The sequence below is a fragment of the Uloborus diversus genome, chromosome 8 (genome assembly GCF_026930045.1).
Source record: "Uloborus diversus isolate 005 chromosome 8, Udiv.v.3.1, whole genome shotgun sequence".
NCBI classification, from domain to species: Eukaryota; Metazoa; Arthropoda; class Arachnida; order Araneae; family Uloboridae; genus Uloborus; species Uloborus diversus.
The window spans coordinates 53,731,805-53,743,440 of NC_072738.1; the positions used below are offsets into that span (position 1 = coordinate 53,731,805).

The window sequence follows — 11,636 nt, forward strand, 5'->3', positions numbered from 1 at the left end:
TAGGTTGTTTTTTTTTTTCTCTTTCAAAAGAAAAAATATAAAAATAAATTTAAAATATCAAAGTTTTTCCTTTTTCATTTATAAAGAAAGTAAAATAATCCAGCATAAGGGGAATTTTTTTCACCTACTTTTCAGAACATGAAATACCATATGAATAATAGAGACAATAGTTAAAGGTAGCTATTCTATGATGGACAGTTTGGTAGCTTGTTGCACAATTGAGTGTAATCTATACACTTAACCAATATATACTTTTCGTTATGGCATGTCAAAAATTAGTTTTTACTGCCAAGAATATAATCATGCTGATAATACTGAAGTGCACAATAAACAAGAAAGCCAAAACACCTACATAAATAATTTCAATAGAAGAAATACTTGTAAAATAAAATTTATTTACAAAGGCTTTTTTTAACAATTAAAAAAGGGGGTTGCATAGGCAGTTTCATTAACTAATTTGATGCAGATAAAATTTCAAAATAAAGTAAAATTAGCACACAAAAAAGTATTATTCGCCCCCCCCCCCCCCTTCCCTAAAAAAGTGCACTGAACATGTAAGTTGAGTAATTGCAATAAATGGCTTTTAAGCCTCAAATTTCAGGGAAAGCACTGGCATTTGAAAAATAATCAGACAGTTCAATGTTTCATAGCAGTTTTGAGCAAAAATTTAAATTAAACTGTGAACTTATATTTAACAAATGAACAACTTGATCATTTATTTTTACAAATTAAATGTTCACATACTTGTTGAGGCTGTCCCTGTTGACCAGATAATTGTCCAATAGGAATCACTTGGATCTAAAATGCAATAAGGAAAAATGTACACAATATTAATGAATTAAGCAATGTCATAAAAATAAAATTTAAAAATAAGACATTTTTGTTTGATGTTGATACTAACCTGTTGAACTGGTTGCCCAGGTTGACTTTGAATTTGTATAGTATGACTTTGTGGAAGACCTTGAACCATAATCGGTTGACCACCTTGAGCAACTTGCAGAACCTAGGAGATAAAAAACAATTAAAAAAAACATAATTTTCTCATCTGAACAACATAGTTAAATTTTGGAGTTTAAACATTTACAAGAAATCTTAGTAGATTGGGGTTTACAACAGTTGAAGCACTGGAATGCCGTTCTGGTACTGCTTTTTTACGGACATATTTTAAATACAAATATGACGACCAACAACAGGCTCAGAGTCCAACTAGGATGGTCCTAGTCAATTAATCCTCATGTAAAACCAAAAGATTTTTCAATCACACCACTTGGAAATACCTTTATTGTTGTTATTGTTAGTATTTTACAGCTTAAAAAATAAATTCAACAGAAGAAATTTATTCATTAATTAAATTAAAAAATTATTTTTTTAATTAATTTTTTAATAAATTAAAAATTTATTTATTAAGTTAAATTCATTATTATTTATTCATTAATTAAAGTTCATGTACTCCAGTATGAGAAAGGTTTGTTTTTGCACCAACGAGTTTTGCTAAGTCGGTAACTGAAATTTTCAATTGTTCAACTACTCAAAATTAGACGTTTCACCTTTTTAAAAAAAATTCTCACTTTTACTATACTAACTAATTGCTTTGGACGACTGTAAAATGATCAATGAACATAACTAAAATAAGTCAAGAGTGGAAAAGAATCAGAAGAGGTAAATACAGTTCGAAGAAAAGGGTTCAATTTTTGAAAAATCGAGATCTTGAAAATCGTCTCGTTCCAACATTTTTGTGTTAGATTTTAGTTATTCTTTCTTTTCTCCCTTGTAGGTACGTGCCGTTTGTGATTCAATTCAACAAGACTGATAAAATTATGAAAAAAACCTGCATAAAATATTTTTTTGTAAGGGAAATTTCTTTTAAAAGTGTGCAACTCTTGCACTTTAATTTAGTACTTAGCTAGGCACTTATGTTATATTTTCCATCATCATATGTTTAGAAATCTACTTGAAAAAAAAACTTCAGCACTGATTCTCACACTACATCTTAATAAAACTTTTGGAATTGAATATGTAAGCTACAATGAAAATTAATTGATTTGGTTTGTAACTACCTTATTTATCAGTTAAAACTTTAAACTTGAAGTAAGCTTGTTGTAAACAACTTCAGTATTTAACTGTTTCACTTCATTTAGTACAGGGAAATTTACCACCATTCCCGAACCAGGGATATAGATAGCAAGGATCTGAACCTTTATAAATGTTGCTGGAAATCAATAATGACAATGTTTTACAAAAATAAGTTTGATTTTTATGATAAAAATTGCTTTGCCACATAAAAGATATAGTTGAGGAGGCCAGTTGTATTGATTTTAAAAATAATATCAGACGGTTTATAAACTCGAGAAGCATCAAATATTCAGTTGTTATTCGGTATACCGCATATTTGGCAGACAAACCGAATATTCGGTTTAGCTGAATACTTCAATATTTGGCAACCGAATCGTAAACAAATTTAACTGTTTGATAATTAGTAAACAAACATATTTTTTTGTACATAGCATAAAAGTTACAATATAGTACCACAATACATAGCAAATTCAAATTGTTAATTAACATTTTTACCACATTCAAAGTAATTTTAATGTTTGAGGAAACACTCAGATGCTTAATTTAAACTTTGTTGTTTTTCAATTTCACTTAAATCTTACGACACATTACATTAGTCTCAATATTACTAACTCAAATATTACACAGTAACCAGAAAAAAAGAAAGAAACTCACAATTTTAAGTAGGGGGGGGGGGGGGATAAGATCTGGACAGCAAATTGTACAGTATTCCAATTTCTAAGGTTTTAAACCATGTGAAACATTAACTTCTGTTTAAAAACACTGTAGTTAAAATCAATCACTGTAATCAAAGTTTAACAATCCTTTGCCCTTAAAGGGTTGAAAAGAAAAATACCTGTCAATAGTTGAATTTCATTCCTTAATTTTTTAAATGATGATACAATTATTTATCAGTTACTGAAAAGATTAACATAGCAGAAAATCCCTAGAAAAAATTGTAATTTGTAATGATAATTTGAGCAACTTCTAAGTTGCCTAAAGGTTAATATTTGTATGTAAGGTAAATTCAAGGTTCTTTTTTTCTGACATTCTGTTTTGCCATGATTATCAATTATCAAGTTATGTATCAAGAAAGAAATCAGTTATCCATTCATGAAGAATTGCAGATAAACAAAAATCAAATTAGCCATTTACTATATTTATTTAATTTTGCTTTTGGAAGAACTTTCAATTAATATGATACTTAATATGGAAACATTATGATGTTAAATGGAAAATGTGTTTAAATTTCCCAAAAAAAGATTAATATTTTCTATTATAAGTTGGAGTAAAATTCAAATATTAGTTAAAAATTTTTGAACAAGTATTTGGTAAACAGCCCAATATTCGGTTTGGATTTTAACTGAACATTCGGGATTCCACATAACATGCCATTAGGTGCATCTCTAGTTTGAATTCAGTTAACACAACAGTTAAATGTGTGAAATTGAAGTACTTACACCATGCATAAGTATTGAAATTTCAAATATAGTAGGCAATTCTTACAAAGCAAGCTTTCAATTTTGACAAGTCTAAATTTTGAAAAAGAATAATACAAGAACATACAAATAATACAAATTTTCAAGTAAAATATAGAGTACATCTTCAATAAAATGAAGCATAACCTTGAGCTTGATCATTTCTTTTCGTGGAGTTCACTAAAATATAAAAGGATTATTGGTGCTGTCTTGAGCTGGATTGCATTACTCCAACCTCTACCAATAACACTTCTAATTTTTAGTGGAGTCCCAAACTAAGCAAACATTCTTTAGATCATGCTTCATCTTATTAGAGATGTATTGCACAAAAGTTCTTATAAATTATTCTTAACTTTAAAGAAATCTAAAAATCTAATCCAGGCAAGGTGGGAGGTTGTAAAAAAGAAGAAAGAAAATGCAATAGAATTAACCTGTGGTTGAGGAGATAATTGTGCTACTTGAGCCCCTGAAACCTGCACAGCATTCTGCAACCCTTGCATTACAGCAACCTGCTCATTAGTTCCATTGCCCCCAGACACTGCTACTTGGGCAGCTGCTTGTGAAACAACAGCACCTCCAGTAGTAGCAACTTGAAATTGTTCCATAGTGGATCAGGGCTTCTGTTGAATTCTAAGAAAAGAAATGCGTTAGTATCAAAATGTTTTATATTGAACATTTATTCAATGCAAACACTCAACAAATTTATGCAGCTGATTTTAATCTAGTTACAAAGAAGTTAAATTCTTGATTAAAATTTCAATTTGTAAGCATGAGTATATTTTATTTTATTTCTTTATTTATTTTTTGATAATAGTAACCAATTTTCCCCATGTTCATGCATGTGTGCAAATGAAAGCAGGGTTGGCAAGGTTTTTAACGTTCTGTTCAAAACCCATGTGCCCAAAACTATTTTTTGAGAAAATATCAAACTGAATTAATTATATATCTTTTTTTTTCTTTTTGACTAGTATCCATGCGGTTTTTTTTACTCATAAGCCAAATTTTTTAAAAAATTTTGCATGTGTGCAATAGAAAGTGTTCAAATATAATGAAATAATCGACTTAAATGCAATGCAATTTCTTGTAGTTACAGAATGTATTATATTAAAAATATGAACTATAAAAAGAATAGCACAAGTTTTAAAATATAAGTGTTTAACCATCAATTTCTTGCTCTTTAATATATGATCAAAAAAATAATTTTCGTTAAAACATCATGTAAAACTTATTTGCAGAAACCATTAAAAAAAATAAAGCTTTATTTTCTGCACTTAAATATTGCACATTTAATAAAATTCCTTTGAGTTATAAAATAGAACTGAAATTAGTTGTCTGTTAGTGTTGTGAATTTCCTTTCAAAACTCTAACAACTGTTTCATAAAGAAGTTTATAAAATTAGTGTTATTGACAAATTTTTAAGAATAATGTTTTTTAAATTAACATTTGAGAAAATTTTCATTAAATACTCATTAATTAAATCTCATAAATATCTATATTTATGCATTACAAATATCGTAGTAAATATGAATTGATTCGACAACATCCCTTTAGCATACTTTTGAACAGTTTAAGACAGGATTCGTACTCAATTTCAGAAATAAAATGAAGGAGTTTTGAAGGAGTAAAATGAGATTTTAAAAGAGTACTAATGGGCTGTCATTAAATGATGTTGAACTTTTTTTCAACATAACATTTGACCCTCTTCCCCCTTTATCATAAAATGTCACACTTCACCCGACTCTTCTTCTTGTTACATGTTATTTTTTTTTTTATAAACATAGTGTTACAATAGTTGTGTGATGTCACTTTTTGTCACCCTCTCTCTTCCCCTTGTCACAATTTCATGAACCCGTCTCCCCCCTCACCCTCAAGACATGACATCACTTGTGGATGACCCATTTTAGTACATCATAACTGCAATTTGCTAAACTAAACACAATCACTTAATAAAGTACATCTGCTTATGCATTGTTAAATATTTAAATAATAATTAGACAACTTGACGTTTGCTGCTGTGGTGGAGGGAAAATCAATCATCATATAAAACTTTTAAAAAATAGCCAAGCATCATTTAAGCATGTTTTATTCACTTACAAAATGTCTTAGTCATCTAATAATATTTTCACCTTCAACTTTTATGATTCAACTATGATCAATTTGTAAATCACATCTTTATGAAAAAAATAAATGCACAAAATTACTACATTAAAATGGCCCTCGTGATGAAGTTAGTTGATCAAAGTATTTTAAGTGTTACTGTCATAGAGGAAGTTTATGTACCTAGTCTTGAACTAAAAAAGGAGTTTTGAAGGAGTTGAAAGCAAAATGAAAGAGTTTGAAGGGAACTTCAAAATTTTTTTTTAAATGAAGGAGTATTGAAGGAGAGTACGAACCATGTAAGACGGTTTTGGACGGTAAAAACCACCTATCCTGTTCTAAACCAGTTTTGGTCAGTCCAAAACCCAACCCTGATCTCAGGTTAGTCAAAAATAAATCCTTAATAGCGCAAATTTATTTTCACAGTGGCATTGGCAAGAATCATAACTTCTTAAAAATCTGGATATTCTTCCAACTTTAAAACATTATATAAAATTCATCTGAAATAAATTTTTTCATGACTTCTTAGTATTCAGTTGGAAGTTTTCTAAGAACATTCAGACAGGACTTTTACACACTCTGAGCATGAGTACTGAGTTAAAGAGATCAGCTTTCTCAGTTAAATAGTCGTGAATAGCATTGTTTCGTTTTAGCGTGGCTGCGTAGTTGAAGGTCAACTGACCAATATTTATGATGCTAAAAAATGTCAATAGAGGTTCAAGTTATGTTTAACTACTCTGAACACTTGATGTATTATTTTTATTACATTATCCCCACTTATAGGTATTTTGTGTGAATAGAGTACTTGAGAAAATAAATATCCAGGCAACAATAAAAATAAATATCCTTTAGATCAGTAGTCGTGACCCCCATGATTCTCTACTTCCCCCTGTATTTAAGAGAACATGAAAGAAGGAAGGAATTTATTTAAGAAAGGACTTCCTATATAAATTAGTTACAAAGTAAAATATTGCCGCATCAAGACAATAGTAGGATATCTTACTGTTATACCTGGGATATCTCACTGTTACTCTGAGGCGACAATATTCAATTGCGATTTGTTTAAATAGGTTAAATAGAGCATTTTTTAATGTTTTTATTGAGGAAAATTGATAACGTTTTCATGGAAATTGAATGAAAAATGCTCAAATAAATGATTTGACATGATGTATTTTGTTTTGTAGTTCCTTCTTGAATTTTGAGTTTTTTTTTCTTTTTCTTTTTTGAAAGTGATCTGTATCTTCCAACAGATAATTGGCCAGCAGTCAGATTAGCGGAATCAGAACATTAGTTTAGCTTCAACATTCTTGAAATAATGATGCAGAAATCTGAAATTGCCAGTTTAATTCAATTTCACGTTTTCCGCACAGAAATCTCAATCTATAATCCATATACCCATAAATTTTAAATGCTCATATAAATTCACCAATTTTTGTCAATTAGGAAGATTTTTAAAGATTCGAAAATAAAAACAAAAATAATAATTACCAAATATTTTTACTCAAAAACTCACAAAAAGAAAATACTAAATGGATTGGCAAGAACGCTAAATCGATGAGAGCTAAAGAAACGATCATGACCCATATTATGCGTGTAAAGCTACTTAAAATTCAATGAATGAAAATGACTTAAAAGAATAATGAACAAAAATTAATTGAATGAAATAAAATCATTTCATTTTGAAAAATTAATTAGATTGTTGGCTTTAAAATCTACTGTAAATAGTAAATTCGATAGATTGACAATGGTGTAAAGGAAAACAATTATTATATGCCAGGAATGAACGCCATTTTCTTCCAGCTTTCCTACGAACAAATTTGAGGGAAACAAAAAGTGATTTAATGTTTTATGAAGTGAAATGTAAAAGTCTATTAAAAGAAATCAAATGAAGCGGCCTGTTGGATAACTTTTCAGCGAACGAAATCAAAGATAGTTTACGAACTTACATTGGGCAGAAGCGTAGTGGTCCTTTCTTGATTGGCTATGGAAATCCACCACCAATGGACAACGAATCACCGGTCATAAAAACAAGTAGCTTGGCCTTTATTGGTGCCGTCTCCCTCCTTTCACGAATAGATTTGTTCCTACTGCGATTAAGAGTTTTTACCCTACTTAAATAGTTTTTAACATTAAAAACCCAATTCTATGGCAAAATGATACATCTGGAAAATTCAGTACTTAATAACAACACAGTATAGGTATTACGAAGCGTCTCAAGGCAAAGGATTTTCCGCGTAAACTCTCCAAAACATTCCGTAATTCTGCCATTGCCATTCCGGGAGCTTCGGAAGTTGAAATTTTCTCCGCTAGGGAACTTAAAGAATTTCAACTACAGTCCAATAAAATGAAAATATTTGATTGAAGAGCAAATAAAAGGAGCAAATATCAAAATAAGACGCTTTATGAAGCATTAAAAGATAAAGCCTCGTATCCAAGTTGACGTATTACTTTATTTTAGAGGGAAGTGTTTTGTTTTGAAAACCGCAGACGAAAGATTAATTATACCGTTGCCACATGCCGATTCTATTTAGGAAAGATAGTTTAGGAGGGAAGAATGCTAGCTTTCGGATATTATAAATTGAAGTATCCATTTCTCATTTACAAATTGCATAGCTTGGAGGGAAAACTCAAAGTTTAAACATAGCACCGAGCATGCACGCAAGAATCCCGCACGATGGGGCCTCCGTAATTGAGCGGCTACTGGTGGCTGCTTGTGCGTCCCACCGGTGCCTGCACTGCACATTATTTCCTACCCATTGTGTTTGTAAAATTATTCCTATGTATTTGCTTGGAGGTGAGGCCAAGCAAAGGCTCTATGATCGGAGTGGTCTAGGAAGATTGGGCGCCGAGAACATTGGGCAGAGCTTATTGGGCGCCGGGCATATTGAGCGCCGAGCATATTGGGCGCCGGGAATATTGGGCACCGGCATGGAGTCTGGCACCGGACATATTGGACTCCGGGAACATTGTGCGACGAGAGCATATTGGGCACCGGGAACATTGGGCGCTGAGCATATAAGGCGCCGGGAGCATTGGGCGCCGTCCATTGGACGCACAGTTTTTGGCACCGAAGATGTTGAACTTCTCCCAAAACCTGGGCGCCCAATGTTCTGGCGACCAATCTTCCCATTTTGTGATCGGAGTCCAGTACACTAATGTATGCGAAGTTGAGAGAGCCCGATTAAGATATCGGGAGGCCCTCGCATGTCCAACAAGGGGAAATAGTGCAGACGGTGGTCGCTGGAGGTACTTGAGTATGCAAAATATGAGTACCACATTCTGTCAATGGATTTTAGTTGGAGAAAGCTCATACATTAACAATGTGGATCTTGCCGGGCTCATTTTTGGTCCATTTTTTTTTTTCAATCCCCCTCCTTTTATGCGTTAAGAAAATCGATGAAGTACATACTAAAAAGTCAATTAATTGGTTACTCCTACCATAAATTATAGTTGATTCTAATGGTGAAAGGGATGGTGTAGGCTGATTTTTATTAACTAATCAAAATTAAAACATGAGAAAATAGCGAGTAGAAATAGAATATGTGCAAGCAAGAAGCAAGACAAAAAATTACTCTTTTTTATTTAGATAATTATTATTGATAAATTCAGGGGTACCCACCTGGGGAGGGGGGGAGGGTCATGGCGTACATTTACAAGATCGAACCAACCTGGTAGAGACGACCTAGTCATTTGCTTCAGACGTAAGTCTCCATTCACCTTTTCATTAAACAGAAATTAATAAGTTGCAACTGTGTTTGATGAGTATTTTTCCAAATAAATATTTGTACTGTGTTTGTACAATTGTACAGTTCACTGTCGTCTTTTATTTGTGCATATTTTGAGAAGCATTAGTGCACATAAACCTAACGAGCTGTAATTTATTTTGAGGGCTTGAAAAGAAAGCTTTACGATTGTCCGGAGTTTTTGTCGAATGTCTTGAAATTTTTAATGATTTTTACTTTACTACGCAAACTTGACTCTAAAAATTTTATTACAGGGTCATCATATCTATCGAATGTTACGTCGATTCTTTTCGCGTCAGGCTGCTCAAAAAATTACATGATTCGTTTGAAAAAACTTCGGCAAAATCACCAAAAGTATTAAATTTCTTTAACTGCATTTGGTGAACAAGTGCCATACCATCAATAAAATAAATTTTTCGAGTATTTAAATTTATAGTATCTTGCTTTGAGTTTGTACCACAGTTGTAACCGTTTTGAATATCAAGGGTGAATTGTGATTTTGGTCATTTCCTTTTGGAGCTGTCGGGATTAAAAAGATACTTGCAATAATCCAATATCTGATACGATGCTAATATTTTTGTATCAAATCCATTTTGAAATGCTAGTATGAATGATTTTTGGAAAATTGTTTTATCTGTTACGTCCTGCAGCTGCTTGTTAGACATATTTTTGTTTGTTTTGGCAAGAATATATTCAAAGTTGTGAAATTTCGTTTTCTTTATGGGATCCAACAACTTAGTTTTCATGAAAAATCGTTCATTTTCGTATGTATTCAATACAGCTTCTCCTTTTTAACCCCCGACACACAAAGGAAGGGGGTTATTCACCAAATATCCTAAATAAACAAACAAACCACTGACGTAGCCGGAAGTAGCGAGTCTTATTTCCGGTTAAGCGCCAATCTCCATTGCTAGAGATAGGTGTTCATAGCGAAAGCGATTTTGTTGTGCTTCTTTAAAAAGCAGAATAATGTCTTCTGCGTATTTCAATGCATTAAATAAGAAAGACAAACTTAGTTATTGTTAAAAATTATCTTTCAATGGCTGTGACCTTACCGATCCTTTAGTAGATGGATGGCGAATCTATTGCTAACGATTGATGTTTACAGGCAATTTTGTTTTCTTTCAGTTCTAGGTAGAATCATGTCTTTTGCCTATTTTAATGCATGAAATGAGTATAATAGGCTTTGCTATTCTCAAAAATTGTCGATCAACGGATCTGATTTTCCTGATCCTTTAAATACAGAAATAAGAAAAAAAAAAAAAAAAAAAAAAAAAAAACGAGTCTTCGTTTGTCGATCATTAACGCGATTTCAATGATAAGCATTTATGAATACCTCCTAAACAGAAATAAAGTTGATACAAAGTCTGCTTTCAAGAATCACAAATCTACTGGATTGCAAGTACGTTGTGAATTGTAATTCCTATTCTTAAGTTGAAGCTATTTTTTCAAAGATGGAAGCTTTTCTGCACTGTGTTCACACAGAATGGCTATGACAGGGAGTTTTGGTGTCATATTCAATCAATTCTCCTGTTGTAGCTTTTCAGTTCACACACACTTATTACAGTTGCTACCTAATTTTCAGGTTTGATATTTAATATATTTTATTACATATTTGTTCATCACTTTTTTTTTTAATCAACTTGCTTCTGTAGCAAGATTGACAGGCATAAAAAAATTGAAAGATAACAAAATTTAAAAAATAAGGTAACATCTATCGAGCAGTCAGTAAATGTAGCAATTTCATAATTATTGCTACTATCAGGGCCCGATTAACCTCTGAAATTGGGGGAAGCTCGTCCTCAAATTCGAGCCCCCTACTTTTGCATCATATTTGAGATTTCACAAAGGAAATTAAATGTCATATAAGTAGGGGAACATGGGGCAAAGTGAAATAGCGGGGCAAAGTGAAAAGGTGAAATATTTACTCTGCTTTTAGCTCCACCTGTCTGGTATTATTTTAACTATATAGTACCATAGGTAGTCTATTCCAGTCAGGAAAAAAATACCACCAAGGGTTAAAGCATTTGGAAATACAGGCAATTAAAAAAAAAAAAAAAATGATACTCATATTGTAATATTGGATTTTAAGTCAAAAATTATTTTTCTTTTTATTAAATAATAAAGTTCTTGTTATCAACATTTTTAATATTAATTGAAAACTCCTAATTTTCAATGCAGTATTAATTAAGTTAATATTATGCTTATTTGTATTTTAAATAAATTGTACAATTAGTCAAGTACTTACGGGGCAAAGTGGATGGGG

General features: G+C 31.6%; 1 protein-coding gene across 1 annotated transcript; it reads right to left on the reverse strand.

Moving 5' to 3' along the window:
* Positions 1-744: 744 nt before the first annotated feature.
* On the reverse strand, positions 745-7,711 carry LOC129228729 (nuclear transcription factor Y subunit alpha-like; the record flags this gene model as incomplete). Its single annotated transcript, XM_054863415.1, is given in 4 exon segments — positions 745-798; positions 902-1,003; positions 3,962-4,160; positions 7,574-7,711. Coding segments are annotated over 3 exon segments (330 nt in total), but the record flags the coding sequence as incomplete, so codon positions are not given.
* Positions 7,712-11,636: the final 3,925 nt, after the last annotated feature.